This window comes from Colias eurytheme, chromosome 1 (genome assembly GCF_061535395.1).
Source record: "Colias eurytheme isolate Ceu_HAF_F1 chromosome 1, ilColEury1 Martin Lab GWU primary, whole genome shotgun sequence".
NCBI classification, from domain to species: domain Eukaryota; kingdom Metazoa; phylum Arthropoda; class Insecta; order Lepidoptera; family Pieridae; genus Colias; species Colias eurytheme.
The window spans coordinates 7560992-7577597 of NC_142980.1; the positions used below are offsets into that span (position 1 = coordinate 7560992).

The 16606-nt window shown below is 32.3% G+C and overlaps 1 protein-coding gene across 3 annotated transcripts; it reads right to left on the reverse strand.

Moving 5' to 3' along the window:
• Positions 1-412: 412 nt before the first annotated feature.
• Positions 413-15508, reverse strand: CalpC (calpain C). Of its 3 annotated transcripts, none has more exons than XM_090102682.1 (13): positions 15407-15508; positions 10541-10689; positions 9196-9265; positions 6408-6519; positions 6053-6193; positions 5706-5928; positions 5205-5302; positions 4716-4948; positions 4016-4235; positions 3292-3631; positions 2560-2824; positions 1716-1774; positions 413-1202 (listed from the first exon to the last, which is right to left on the reverse strand). In XM_090102682.1, exons 2-13 carry the CDS (start codon positions 10676-10678, stop codon positions 1176-1178), a joined length of 1926 nt encoding a protein of 641 aa, XP_089958808.1. In that variant the 5' UTR covers positions 10679-10689; positions 15407-15508; the 3' UTR covers positions 413-1175. The 3 variants fall into 3 exon arrangements, with proteins under 3 accessions (XP_089958808.1, XP_089958815.1, XP_089958823.1); XM_090102689.1 differs by having other exon boundaries at positions 10541-10685; positions 15407-15492; XM_090102697.1 differs by lacking the exon at positions 1716-1774.
• Between the last annotated feature and the right edge of the window lie 1098 nt (positions 15509-16606).

The window sequence follows — 16606 nt, forward strand, 5'->3', positions numbered from 1 at the left end:
ATCATAATATGTATAGATTTACTGTATTTAATAAGTCTGCTTCATGCAATAGAATGAATATTATATTGGATGTCGTGCAGAAAACTATGTAGCTACAAATAGTTTGTATATGGCTTTACAGGTTTGCTTTTGATAAAACTACTGCCTTGTTTGATGAAAGCAATATCACAATTTGTATTGACTGACTTATTGCTGCCATTTTATTTTGGATGGGGCAAGATAAAATTGCAATAGTGAGTGAAGTCGCGTGTCCCCTAGTGGGGTAAGGGGCGGATGCATTATAAATATGTATATATATATTTCACTGATCGATTTTCTTTAGGCAGCCTTCTATGCCTGCCTGTCAATCTTACTAGTTAACCATACCCAGAGTTGTACGCTAGTATCATTGTGATGATTAAAACACGTTAATTAAAAGTAATCAGGTTTATTTGCTTTTCAAAAATTTTATTTATTCACATTCAAATAAAGAAAAAAAGGATGGATACCTACTACATTTTTATACATTTATATATACTCTTAGATAACTAGGTATTTTTATAAATGCAACCTTAATTTTTATTTGAGTTTAATCTTTTTTTAATTAGTAATTATGTTATATATGTTACAATAGTATTATAATCTAAAATATATGTTATATGTATGTACAATGTGAAATTTCATAGAAAAAGGTACACATATACATACATACTTAGTTTTACCACATTAATAATAATGATCAATGTTGCCAGACGAACCAAAAAATAGAATAAAAATATGTTACGTTTATAAAAAACTCGTTATTTTTACAAACAATTAAAAAATGTCCAAAATACGGTTTTCTCGAAAATCTGTTGCAGCGCTGGTTAATACTAATTTAGTAGATACCTATTTATGTTCTAGGTAATATTATATAATAATATAATATGTACATGTACATACTACATAAAGTCATATCAATTTAATAATAATTAAGTCCTACTTTTGTAGATTACATTCAAAATATTTACACTATAGTAAACCTATAATAATAAATGCATATCGTATGTTTACACCACAAGTACATTCTCAATTCAAAGTCACAATTCATATAATATCGTTTCCTTTATCACAAATGTTTTATATTTTCTAACCTCCGATTTCTGCTTATTTGGCACTTGTAGGTATTAGCAGCAACTCTTATCTGAATCCTAATGTTAGCACGTCAAAGCCAACTTCAGCCACTGAAAAACAAATTCAACAATATAATAATGTACATTTAAAACAATTTTTTTAAACCTTCGATTTGTATGTTCTTATGAACATATTTTAAACAATCTATACTTTTAACCCCTGACACAAAAACAGGGCCGTTATAATGTGAACGTCTGTTTGTGGCATCGTAGCTTTCAAACGGATGTACCGATTCCGATGGGGTCTTTCCACAACAACTTCAATATGGGTATCAAATGAAAGACCTTGAATCATCAAAAGAAATAAAACACTTCAGGTTTTTAAATTCAAGATACCTGTCAAGAATATGGTGTCGGGGCTTTTTTATATTTAAATTTTATATACTTATAAAGTTATAAATCAGAAAGTATTGCGTAGGTACTTAGGCAGTTAGGCTTATATTTATCAAGACTGTTAGGATGTGTCGACATAAATAAATTAAATAAATTATGCATTACAGAATGTTTAAAAGCGAATGATAAATTGTTTAATACTTATAAAATAAACAATATTATAATACCCACCTCAGAAAATGTTAATTGCATTTTGTATGAACTCGTTGAGCAGTTATTGCAGAACATATCTGAAATGGGAATATAAAATATGGTACTTCGTGAGATAAACCATTAGAGCAAGTAGTCCATTATATTTGTCTTTTATTCGTACTACATATATTATATTCCGATTAAAGAGAAAAATAAGCGACAATTTTGATTAGTAACCAAAGCTGTTTTACCAATGAGAATATAGATACCTACGATATAATATTAGTTAATGTTATTGTTAGATATAGATCTAATTGAATATTTATTAGGCAGTAGGCAATTTATTAAAAAAAATGGTAGTTAACGAAGAACCGGTAATTAAGAACTTTTTCTTATGCATACCATTTTACTTTAAATAGGATGAATTTAAATTGCACTAAAATGGATGCAAATTTTAATACTATTTTTAAAAAGATCTCAATAAGTATCATTACAATAATTGAAAACAAAATTGCTTGAATTAAAATTGCAATATTCCTTTTTATTATACCATAAATTTAACCATTTTATTATTATTTTTTTCGATAATAATTTTGGTATGGTAGGGTTTTTAATGTAACTTTTCAACAAATTTCAAAAAAAGGAGAAGGTTCTTAATTCCACTGTTTTTTTAATTGCTTGTTACCCACAACTTGCGTGTTAGTGAACCGATTTTGATATTTCTTTTTTAATAAAAAGCCTATGCTTCACTTTTGGTCCCATTTAAATTTGGTCTAGTTCTGACGATGGAAGGTTGTACGGTGGTTAAGAATAATAAATAATAATTATTGATGTAAATTCATGCCTGCATTCATTGCTTGTCGTGGACGAACCCGTTACTTACCGAATGCCCTATGCAAAAGGACGATTGCAGATACAAAATCCCCAAATCTCAGCATGCCATCCTTTCTCATGTATTTGAGCACCAGAAGAGCCATGACTCTCTCGGGCACAGCAAAGCCGACGTCACGGAGCGCATCACGAAATCTTTCTACTCGTAACACTCCCATTTTCTCGGTGGAATATCGCTTGAAAACTTCTTGCCAATATCTTAGACTGTATATTAAATTCTTGAAGTCGTTTAACGTTATACGACCCAATCCATCCTTCTGTTATTTAGGGTTAAGAAAATTATTAACATTTATAAAAAAAAAAAAACTGCGGAACCTTCGAAAGTTAAATTAAATTGAATCTGCTGTATGCAATTGTATTGTATTGTATTTTTAGGAAAAGGTTCATAACACGAATTACGATGTTATGATATTGATTTGAGTTTTTCTTTTCTTGCAACGCACATACTTACGTAGGTTATCATTATACTAATGCATCATTGATATCAGTAAGGTTCTAAGGAAATAGTTCATAGAATTTTATGACGTATTATGATTAGTTATTATCTGAAAGACGAAAGTAAATATTTATTATTTTATAATAAATCCGTCTCGCTCACGTCTCGCTCATATCTCAGTGTCAGTTTACAGTTAGTTTGGGTATAATTTCTGATCTTAATAATTAATTACAACACACGTAGGTACATATTATTTAAGCTACAAATTATAACTTTTAAAAAGGATACTTCCATAGACAACACGACTTGCCGGCACGTTTCTATCGTTGCGCAGCTCTTAATGTAATCATTGGGCAAACATCTCTCCAACAGTTCTTGAAGTTCAAACGCATTTATAGTTTTGTGTTCGTCTGCTAATTGAAGAAATTGCGAGTCGTATAGTTGAAAAGTATTGGAATTTATTTGAGATGGCGGTTTTAACAGAGCCATTTTTAATGTCTGTGGAAAACAATCTAATAAATTGACTTTGTGTTGCTTTATTGAACAAACTCGGAGTGTGAAATTTCCCTCCTGTCGTGGTTCGAAGGTTGTAGGTATAATTAAATAGGCACCGGTTTCTAGGTCACATCTGAAAGTATATACTTTATATTTATTTTTATATTTTGAAATTTGAATTGCTGAAACAAATTTTTATTGTCACCGCGCATGCATGGGTAACTAACTACTAGCTATTAGTTGTGATAAAAATGAGGGATTTCTACTTATTCTCAATTAATTAATTTTGATATATTAAAAAAAACAGAGTGTGTCAGAGGTAACATAAATTAAATAATAAATATTCATGAGAGAAAATAAGTCGCTTCTGCAATAATTTTGATATTTATACCTACATTTATTAAAGTTAGAAAATTCGCTTTGCCCTTGAAAATAAATTCACAGAGAAAATCCAGATGGGTCGTTACTTTAAGTAGGTAAGTATTTATATAAAAATAGATTAAATTAATATATTTACCGTTCGCTAACTTGTCTGCTATTGGTGTATTTAGAATTAATGGAGCTCTTGATTTTCTTAAATAACGTGGATGGTGCAATTTCCGTAAGTGGTTTTGAAATTCTATAAATACTAAAGCCTATAACTTTCGGTTCCATTATACTATGTTGACTGAGAGATACAAACACTGTGTCCGGTTCACTAACCAATATTTGAATTTGTGGATTCATGTGGAAAAATTCTGAAAATATCAATGTGAGACTTCGTTAATAGAAATAATAAAATAATTAAAAATTTCATGTTTTCTTTAACTATAACTAGTTAGTATGAAATTGTAAAAGTAGCACTTTCTTATTTCACTCTTCCTTTCTCACTACATTCCTCTCATATTATTAGTTTCTGTAATAAGTCTAAATGTACTGGAAACATTAGTCGTAGATAGGTTACCTTATTGCTACATTAGAATAGTGATTAATTTAACATTAGAATCTATATTTCTATACATAATATTATAATAAACCTGAAGAGTTTGTTTGTTTATTTGACCGCGCTAATCTCAGGAACTACTGGTCCGATTTGAAAAATTATTTCGGTGTTATATAGCCCATTTATCGAGAAAGGCTATATTATATATCATCACGCTACGATCAACAGGAGCAAAGCCACGCGGGTGAAACGGCGGAGCGCAGCTAGTTGAATGATATGTTTACAATAATCTTACCAGTATGATTTCTACAGCCTCCGGCCGTGACTCCTTTCATCCATCTCCCTTGATGAGACCTTATCAGCCACTTTTGTTTATCTGCCAGAGTAGCCTCTATCTGACTATTTTCTCCACTAATGTGAACTAAATCCAATTGGGCGAACATGCTTATGAAATCCGTATAAAGCATCCAGAAACCCGTAGTAGTAGATGTTAATCGGTCTCGCTCTGTTATTGGTATTGAATTCCATCTTAAAAATAAGATTTAATGTAAAGAGACCTTTTTCGTCAGCATTTAATTTCGGAGTCGAAAATGAAATTACGCATCAAGTGTGATGCGTAAATGATGATTCTCTACCCAGTAGGTACAAATTTGTATTAGGAGCAGCTAACTCAGAAAAATTAGACCTTAGGTTTAAAGGTAGGTACTGATCAAGATAGTAAGTATTTTATTTGGTCCTATGTGTGCGCTATAACGGTGAGAATGATTTGTACATTTATACTTACGTTGTTTTGTCTAATACCAGGTGGTTAAAAGGCTTTTCTCCGGCCGCTAGAGGTTTTCCCAAGCGTACTAAGTGTATGTAACCTCCCGGGGTTTCTACCTGAACAGTTACGACAACAATATTATGTTAATTATTTTGCTATTACCTAACTGTTACAGAGCACATCGACTTTATAGTAGTAGCAAAATGTTTTTATAATAAAATGTGTATGTACATGAATATATTGTTTTTAAACGGATTTAAATATTAATTACAGTAAGTATTGTTTTATCTTTCTGCCTTCTGGAGATACAGGTAATTTAGTTAATAAACCTAGTTCAGAAGGCAGAGCAATATTGTACCTATAATGTTATATTTGAAGTTGCTAATAAATTTTATTTTATCTTTGTCCAAGGTAAAGGCGGCTCAATCAGCTTATAGGTATCGATAGTAATAATAATTATAGGAATGGAAGCTACGATATAAAAGATATATGTAATTTAAACTAAGTTCATTTACGCACCCTTTCCATATTATACAGTCTGTAGCGTATTCCAGATTCTATATTTTTAACAGAATTTGCAGAATGATACGCTGTAACAACACTTGTGGTCTGTAATAAATTGTGCAATCTAACTGGATCTTCTATATCTGCGAGTGGGATAGTCTCTGTTATACCCCCCGTTAACTCGACAAGTCCATCGTGAAGATTACCGTATTTCAAAGCTTCATACGATCCGTGCATTCTGCAATGGCAAAATAATTTATACTAAAACACAAGCTCAAGGCATTTGTTCAACTATACAGTGGACTACATCATGCAATAAGTTACAGGGATGAATGGCAGGTTCTAAAGAGTGGTATACTGACTTAGCATAAGCCTTTTCTAATAAGGCTGGCCACAACTGCTCCGAATGGCTGCAGTGCATGAAAGCCAGCTTGCCGTGCACTGTGGGCAGCTGGTCATCAACTAATACTTCTACCCATTGCCCACACCACCATATACAAAACCTGAAAATTGGTCATAAAGGAATATTAAGTCTATTTTGTTAATAGTAGATACACATGCCTCCTTAGAGGGTTGATCAATTGCGTGTTTAGATATTAATACAATTTAATTTTTTTAGCCGTTAATATTCAAATACAATACAAACAAAGTCAAATATTATCTACAAATACGGTGTGTATCAAAAATGTGGCTTGAAATAAATATTTTGCAACTAACCGAAATATGCCAGCATAGTTAGTATCAAGCCTCTGTACTCCGGGAATTACTCGAAAAAATAGGCCTTTATACATATGTAATATCCCAAAACACGATAACAGCCATTTGTCACCTGAAATATTGAATAAAAACATATGAATTGGTATAAGCAGGCTATATTTTTATGGGGAATTATAAAACGAGCGAACAAAAAAAAACTTTGCGACTGATGATGACATACTGTTTTAATAACTTGACCGGTATGAATTTGACTAAGCGAAAAATTAACTAAACTGACGACGAATATTGATTTATAATAAAATCCAGAACGAGCTTACAAAAAGTGGATTGTGATAAATCCATTTCAGATATTAAAATTTTATCCGAGCGACTTCATTACTAAGTGAGCGACTGGAAATACAGAGAGTGCAACTTCAATATTAAGATAGATTCGATTTTTCTAAGTGAGGTTATACTTAGCGAACTACTAAAAAGTTCACTTTGAGCAAAGTTTTGTGAGCTGCTTTATTAATGATTATTGGTTACTCATATTCTATTTGAGGGCTTATGTTTTTTATTTTGATACGCTTTTTTAATAAAAACTACAGATTTTTAAATTCGCGCGAATTCGAATGGGGGCGGGGCGACGAATCGTTGCAGTCAGGTGAGTTGGGAGTTGGTTTTTTTTTAGTTGACTGATGCGTCTTATTTTATTTTTTGTTCATTTGATTGAAATAAATGCATGCATATTACTTTATTTTTACGGAGTACATTGTTTTAATTGGCTCGTCTTTAGTACCTTTACGTTTCGCTAGAGCGTTGATTTTTTTTAAGTTATAGTTCTAAGTTTGTTAATTAATTTTGGAAAGTTTCAACTTGCGGAAACCATTACTTTTCAAGATATAATTTTTTGAAATTCAGAAAATTTGGTTATTATTTACGACGTTTTTGACAGCTGACGTTTCGTTCACTGTAACTAATGACTGATTCCTTTAATAAATGTGTTTTTACGGTTAATATAAAAGCGCAAATTAAACAATTATGTATTAAATCAAAAATATGATATAAATATGTATATTTTACTTTACAAATCTAATACGGTAAATATCAAATCTAAAAAAAATATATGCAATAACGAAACGTGAGCCCATTTTGTGTGGCGAGTGCCAAAAGCGACTTTAGGGTGATTCCCACTCAACCAAAAAAAACTACGTAGGTTAAAAACTATAAAACTTTTATTCTTAATATTCAAATAGGTAGCGAGGAGCGAAGCGACGAGCGTGTTAGGTTAACCCTTGAACTGCCGCACGAGCCGAGCGAGCGAAGCGAGCGTGCCGCGGCAGCGGCCGGCGAGTGCCAGAAGCGACTTAAGGGCGATTCTCAAAATAATTTTGAAAAAGAAAAGCAGTTTATTTTGAAAAGTCACTACCCGCTATCGATTAGACACCTCAAAATAATGAAATTCGGGGATCACGAGTCGTATTGTTATGTTGCCTTATATTTCAATAATAAAATTTCTCAACTAATAGAATAGTGTTTCTTCAAATAGTTATTTCATATTATTTTTATTTTTTAAATGTGAGCTCATTATACTCTGCTCATTAGTGTATTTTTCAAAGTGGTTTTTGTATTCGAAACACTTCATTTAAGATAAAATGCCGCTCAGTATAAAAAATACATTTGCCAAATATTGAAAAAAATGCAGGACGTAACGTTGACACTCAAACAAATATTAGGTCGCTGCTCATTTTGTATTTTAAGTAACTCAAATTAATGTTTGTAAGTTGCTGTTCTGTTGATTTCTCGTCACTCGCAGTCAGTCGCTCACTTAGTCATTCTATAACCCAAATTAATTAATTTTGACACTTAGAACTGTAATTTACAGTCACTCGTTTAATTGCTACCCTATTTTTATTATTTACTACAATAGCGAGAGACATGCACATAATAACACAGAACTTCGCTAAAGCGCAAACGCGCATTTCACGCTTTGATACATAATTTAAATTTACGTTTTACATTTTAGACAAGCAGTGCAAAAGGTTTATTTCGCTTAGCAATTAGCAAGGCATATTAACATAGGACTATGCCACTTTTGAGACTCGTAGGTATTCAATATTACTTTGCGGTCTTCCAAATTTAGTATTTATGGGTATTTAATGTATATAATACATTGATTTCGCAGGAGCCAGGAAGCAGAACATATTATAATAAACAAATGCCGATTCTAATTAAATTGTTCGTAGATTATATCTAATAAATCTTTAAGCGTTGGCAAACTAGTCTAGTTTCCTTATGTAATTAACAATTTGCCTACATTACACACCTACGTTGCATAATCATAATAATATATGCATATAAAGAGAACCTGGTCCCTTTCCTACATAAACAATTAGCTGTGCCACGTGGTTTCACCGTAAGTACGTAAGTATTTCTGTAGTTCACGTGTTCCATCAACCTATAAGTATTCCTGTAAAGTTTCATCCAAATCCGTCCAATCGTTTTTATGTGAAAGAGATAACAAACATCCATAGACCATAACATTCGCGCTTAGGCTCTATATAGGTACATTTATTACTATTTTTATAAATCCTTACAGCCGAATCTTATAAGGATAGGGACTATAGGGAGGTAAGGATAAGGATAATTAGAATAATGATATACAATAATTTCATAAAATTACATAACGCCTTGATACTAAGGTAGTACATGTATATTAAAACAGTTAAGCTTATAAGAGAGCTGAAGTCGCGACAGTTTGAGTTAGTTTGTAATCTATATGTTACGAAATAATTTCACAATGCCTTACCGAGTGTACCGGTCACCACGTCGAAGCCCTCGTATCCTTCGTGAATAAACTTCGGATTGAGATATAGTTCCTGCAGAAGAAACAAAACTAGTTTAGTCATTATATAAACGAAGGGAATTATCAGTATCTTGCCGTTCTTAACATTCCTGAATGGTTTATAAACAGATTTCTAATCAACCTTATTTGGATTTATCTCCATAATATGTGAATAATCAAATAAATATCTACCTATACGTAGGAGGTAGACCTTGCCGCCCAGACAAGGCAGTATTTGCAATCGTCATCGGTTAAAATATGAGTTGCAAAATATTATTATTGAATCTATTACAGATAAAGGAATTTGTATAAAAAAAACCTTTCATACAAATCGCGGTAACAGCTATTGGCTTCTCAGTAAAGCTCCTAATGTTAGTTGCACTTGCTCGTTAATTAACAATATATGTAATACGTAATCTCTATAATTGTAAAATAAAAACGTCAACAAAACAAAAATGAAAAGTATATAATATTCAGTATCTTATTAGTTATTAGTAATTTATAATTTATATACATTTTAATAGATAACGATTTCTATGTGCCCTCGTTGGCGATAGTTGAAGTTATAACTTATAACAAATATGTACTATATTATATAGGGTAACAACTTTCACTTTACAAGACTGTATCATATTGTGTTTCTGGGTTTTAATGATAAGTATTTATTATTCAGTTTTATGCAACGATAGTTATTGCAAAAAAGTAAAAGTAGGTAGTACCAATATTATGTCATTACTTATGTGTATTATTTTAATATTGTAAGTATATGAATGAGAGCCTTTAAGAGCCACCTACGTTAATTTTATGTGGCTTTTAACTGTTTAGCAGCTAAACGTTGTTCAGCAAACATTATAAAAAATAACTTAGTCCTAAAAATTTAAACACGTTATAAATCTATTTTAGATAGTTCGGTATTATTTTATCTAGTTATTCATCTTTTTTGACGACCAATTCGTTATTGATAGTAATGTTTGATTTATTTTTCTCAAAACGCAAATAATACAATCTGCTTTATATGAGAGTTGCATATTCTTTGCGGCTTGGCCTTGAAGTACTTATTCAAAAAATATATTTATCACCTGTATGTTTGTAAGTAACCGACTCCTTTAGACTATAGATTTTGACCTACTTTAAACGGACAGATTAAATTCAAACTTTGTACACTTATCAGGGATCGGTAATTTTATACACTAATCAAGGTTTGGTGAATTTCATGAGCTCAAGCGTGTTTTTTTATAATTATTATTTTATCGTCTTCTTCAGGCTCATTGTTAAGGAAACAGGACAGTTTTTTTTAATAAATACTTACGTGTGGTCTTTTCCATTCAAATTGGAAAGGTGGGACTTGATGATAGAACACGGAACTTTGTGTGGCGGGGAAATCAGGGTCCTCCCATAGTTGGAACTTTTGTAGGCAGTTCGTCTTTATTTCTGTATAATCCGCCATGCCCCGGCTTACTGAAACAAATACATGTTGTTAATGCATACCACCTTTGTTGTATGTAACGTATGCATAACGTATGATATTGTTTTTTAACTGTATTATAATATTTCACTCTCATCTTTATTGCAAAGAAAGTCGTGTAAGTTACACCACTTACAACTGAAGGAATTTTAATAATATATTCGATTGACGATTTGACGTCCTTGTAAAGAAAGAAAGAACAACATTTATTTATTTGTATAACAATAACTATTAACTGAAAAAAAATTAAAAAGTGCATCCGGGTAGAGGGGTTGGCACCTATCTATACTTATAGGTATTATAAAGCTGAAGAGTTTGTTTGTTTGAACGAGCTAATCTCGGGAACTACTGGTCCGACAAACAAACAAACAAACTCTTCAGCTTTATAATATTAGTATAGATATTGCTTATTTCGGTGGCATCTTTTCTTTCACAGACCGTTACTAAGCGGAGTCACCTACCAGACGGCCGGTTGTATGAATTCAAATTGTTTTAATATGTTAATTTGTAACGTGCACAGAATGCTGCAACATTATTTTTTTTATATCACGTGTAAATAAAATTTCTTTATACCTAAACGTGAAACCGACCAACAATTAAATACCTACTACGTATTATTAATTCAGTGTTTTTATCAATTGTTACTCTAAACTTCTAAAGTTCATTTTGCTCATAAGACGCACAGTTTCGATTTTTAACTGTGGGTTAAAATTAACACATATTATGCAATTATTTTTGAACGAAATTGTAGCTAAAATATTTCTTAAAAGAGACATAATTTCAAGAATATTTTCGATGGATCGTTATCGATAAACCTTACCTTACAAAAATGAGGCCTGCAGCCTTCCAGGCCAAACTTATTCAGTCAAGGTTGGTCAAGGTCATGACGTGTTATGGTCATTAAAGTACCTATTCCTTTTTATTCTAAATTTACTAAATACTTATGTGCAGTTTATGTGTGCAGTGTGAGTGATTAAGTTTTACTTCCTAGGACCTGGACATATCATAATAAAAGCGTTACATCTTAACACTTCCTTACTTATAAAAAGTTTGTTTATATTTTGATCGCACTATAAGTATGTACTTATATACTACTACGGGGTATGGGGACCCCCCTCAATATTTTATTTTTATTAATTTTAACTTTTAAGTATTTGTTGTTATAGCGGCAACGGAAATACCTATATATATCATTTGTTAAAATTTCAGCTTTCTAGCTATCACGGTTTATGAGTTATGACACAGCCTGGAGACAGACAAACAGACAGATAGACAACGAAATCTCAGTAATAGGGTCCCGTTTTACCCTTCGGTACAGAATCCTAAAAATGACATGAATACCAATACGTGTAGTGTCATGTCTAAGTGTCATGTATTGTCACTCAAATCTTTATAGTTTACTAGGTTTCCGCCCGCGGCTTCGCCCGCGCAGTCAAAGAAAAACCCGCATAGTTCCCAATCCCGTGGGATTTCCGGTATTGAGTCATTTTCCCGGGATAAAAAGTGTCCTTTCTCGGGTATCAAAATATCTCCATACCAAATTTCATGAAAATTGGTTTAGTAGTTTAGGCGTGATTGAGTAACAGACAGACAGACTGCAGAGTTACTTTCGCATTTATAATATTATTAGTATTAGTATGGATGTTGGTAGGTAAGATCATTCCTATTAACGTAGGTATTTATTCTGTATTCAAGATTCAAGAGCAACAAGAGACAGTCGATGTCATAACGTAAATGATCATCAATATCTGTCATTCGATGACAAAAACATAAAGACGTGATTTCCATTGTCAAGTGGAACAATCGACAGTATTTTCTATAGAGCAGAGAGAAAACTATAATTGTGTTCGTAGTTGACATACTTAGCAGCCTTATTTACCTACCCAGTGTTTTCTCAAACGGCCGCTACAAAAATTGAGCAAAAGTGTGAATTTTTGATGAACCAACACAACATCATGTAGGTACAGTTTTGTAGTATTAAGTAATTATTGGCAGTTGGCAGATATCACATGTTGTCGAACTTTTCATTCATGCCGGTTTCCTTTAATGTTTGAGCATTGATGAATTAGATAATGTAAAATCAATTTATTTTTTGCACGAGTTTTGTCTCGAACCCCGCAACTTTTCGATTGAAAGTCCGAACTCCGAAGTCCTAGCCAGGGAGCTTCTGACCTTCCAGTAAAGTATTATACATAACTGTCATGATACTTTTAACCAACTATTATCTTGATCTTGATTCTTGTTTCATATTTTGCGAAAATATCGTTATAGTTAAGTAAGTTCCTTTTAAGTACTGAAAAATCAAAAAAACATAAAATCGCAAACATCAGTTTTAAAATACGCAGTGCCTATCATAGAAACGCTCGTTTCTTTGTTCTTTCTACTTTGTTATAATAATGATTATTTTTCTAAGCAATAGTATTATAGGTACAAACAAGTCTACATGTCAACTTTTATGGAGTAGTGTGCTGTGTGACTCAGTCAGAAGTACATATTATAAGGATCTTTATAAAAGCAGGGTAACTTGTTTCATGACGTAAACGCAGCTAGATTTTATTATTACACCTCACTAAACATCTTCCTTAAAGCGAATAAACATAAATAATGTAACAAACAAATGAGCCATTACAATATCGCTATTTATAATAAAACAATCTATACAGAAATACTGCTACTCCATTTTATTTTGTGGCAGATTTAAAGATAGCTATTATCTTCTCGACGCAAAACTAGGACGTTTGTTTGCAGTGGCGCAATTACGTATAAAATAGCAGCGTTTACCGATTTTAGTTGATTTAACGAGCGTGTCGGATGCTGGCTAAAACAAGATTGTTCAGCGTTGCGTTGTTGAGTGCGGAGCGAGGGACCTGTCTTGACGCTAGCCTTATTTCAATAAACGACAACGGGTAAACAACAATTGACGATACAAAAACACATAAACGTTTATAGTAATTTTCATTTCGTTACTATATGTATTCGCTTTCATTTTCAACATAATTGTATTGTATATAAATTATAATAAAAGAATAACATAATGTTTGGCGATCTAGACGGGCGGTGAGTGGTACACGTCATGGCGACCCACTTGCTCAGCTCTCCACTCCGCATCCATGTGTGGAAACGAAGACTAATGCCATGGTGCTAGCCAAGTGCAAGGCTCCGACTGACAGCGTGTTATAAATAAATTCATATATCGCTTGTTATTTTAAACTTCTGTTATAGGTACTTAATCGTATCTACAATTTTCGGATTATCTTAAATATGTCCAATTCTCAAAAGTAATTTTGTTCTCATAATTCAAATCCGCCAATTCTGATGGCAATAAAGATTTAAAACATTGAGATAGATAATTGGAACTTTTATTCGACCTTGGACAACTAGTTATTTGACTTAGTCATGTTCGCGGATACTGTGCATCGGGCATGACGAGAGACTTTTATTATTATACACTTTTTGTGTTAATATTGGCAGTATCGGTTAACAGTTGGGTTAAAGGTGAATGTCAAAGGACGGCCGATCGTATTTCGCCTGCATCATTTTATGGTACAAATATCGCCGTCGCTTGTGATTTGTTTATTTCATAACAGAGTAAAACTACCGGATGTACGCACACGTGCTTTTCCGATGGTTCACTTAACCATTCACAATTATTTTGTATATCGTTACTTATTTTTAGCCTTTTAGGGCAAAGAAAAATTTCACACGCTTTGCTTGGAACGAAAGTATAGAGTAAGTAGAGTTCATTGTTAATGTATTTTTTTCATTTTTTTTTCTTTTGGTGTGTCTTTGTTTGTAGAATTAAGATTCCTATATTTGCTTTCAATACATTGTTTTGTTCTATTGAGAAATTGTTATTTTATAAATCAGTTTGTTTACAATATTTGTGAGTAGGAAAGCAAACGATGCAACGTGTTTTATTGTAATCCTTTCTTTCATTAGTCAGTCCATATCGTATTCTAAATTTATACTCTACCTAGCAATTTTTATATGTATATCAAATAGCTAAGCCATTGTTGTGTAATGTTAAGTATACCTAAATCTAGGTGTGTGTGTAACACAATCCTAAATTGAATAGATATAATATTATGTATTTGTATGTGTAAAGACAAGAATGTTGAAGCTAACAGCTTGTTATTTTGTGGTAAAATGTAGCACGATATATAACGGCGAATACGTGCATGTAATGGTTTACAGGATCTGGTAAGAAAGTAGGTAAATACTGTCATTAACCGTAGTAACATGTTACTTAATAATAACTTGACATTTCGTTGACATGTCAAAATATAAACAAACAAAAGTATTATCACAATAGGTAGAATTTTCATAGGTAAATATTTTGCTCTCCTTTCCTCCACATAGTCTCAGTCAAATTCCAGCTAATACCTAATTCTTATCTATTTTTTTAATCCGTATTAAAACTTATGAATTTTCGTATTATACAATTGACTATACAAACCGTACAACATTAACAATTTTTAAGTATGAGGAGTTGCCTGACATTCCTAATCCTCCAAAAAAGTATGTTGAACCAAACGATGTTCTGATTACTAGTTTTCTTGATCTTCCAAAAACAAAACACTCAAGTGCCACTAAGATGCTCAGTACAAGACCGGAGCACATTACACAACAGTCCGTGGCTTCATTGAATCAAGGTGAATAGTGATGAAAAGGTTCACAAACTCCACTCAAAGATGCACGTGTAATTCTTACCTTAGCGAAGTACACACACAACACAATACCCTGTATATTGGTATTTTCACTACACGCTCGGTTGACCGTACGCCAGTGCGCGGCTGTGTAACTGGTTTCTTTAGCGAAGTCTCCACTTCTCGAAAGAGCCCCCCCCCCTCCTCAGATAAGGTTGCGGCCGCTAACCAAAGAAAGCGAAAGCACGCGCTGTTCGAGCACAGTGGAAAGCAGGGACCTTTAAATATTTCAAGTTACTGTCTTAGTTTTATTTGCCGGAGCACTATCTAGTTGATGGCTTCGTTATATCTGTATAAAATTAAAAAATTAGATAACAACTAACACAAAAGTAAAAGATAGTGAAGAATGCGTTGTGAGTCTTAAATGATAAGTACTAAGAAACATATAATACCTTGTAATAATTAAGAATCTGGTAGGTGTAGAGCGTTAGAATTACAAGTGCTTTGTATTTAGGTTTGTAGAAAGTACAACAGGATTTGCTTGTTTTCCGCTATGTTCATTAACATGGTCTAGGGTTTGTTGCACGTGCCCTGGACTAAAAGCGATTAAAGCTTCAAGCCAGTATTTTGTTGGGACTACCCTTCAACTTTCTAGAATGGTCTAAATTTCGAATGCAAACTTTGTATAAGTTGACTCCAAACATTTGTCATTCGTGACCAATACAGGATCTGAACATGATGCCAAAGTGTGTGGATATTTTTATTTATTCATCATATCTTTTTTGAATATATCTATTAATAACAACATTTGTCTGTACTAATTTGACTGTCTAATTTATGACATGTCTATAATAAGTTGTGTATTAATTATCTATTACAATTTTATTTCATATGAATATTTTACTTTTATAGGAAATCAAGCGTCTGGTAATAAAGTTATTTTAGTAAACCTAAAAGTAGTAAACCTAAAATGATAAAAATAAACCGATAAATACAAATATCATAATAATATTATATGTACAAATAAAAGTAAGATCTCTATTAGTAAAGACATCAACGCGCGCAATTGTAAGAATTGCGTAAGAAACGGTCAATCTTAAGATAAAGATTTTATTTATTTTTACATACATACAAGATCATGAACTTCAATAAGTTTATAAATATTCCTTTATACTTTTGGATAAAGTTTGTACTTTTTATTTGAAAGGAAAAATAAACGGACAGTCGACACTTAAGAGCTTTTGTGTGATTAATCTGTGAGATA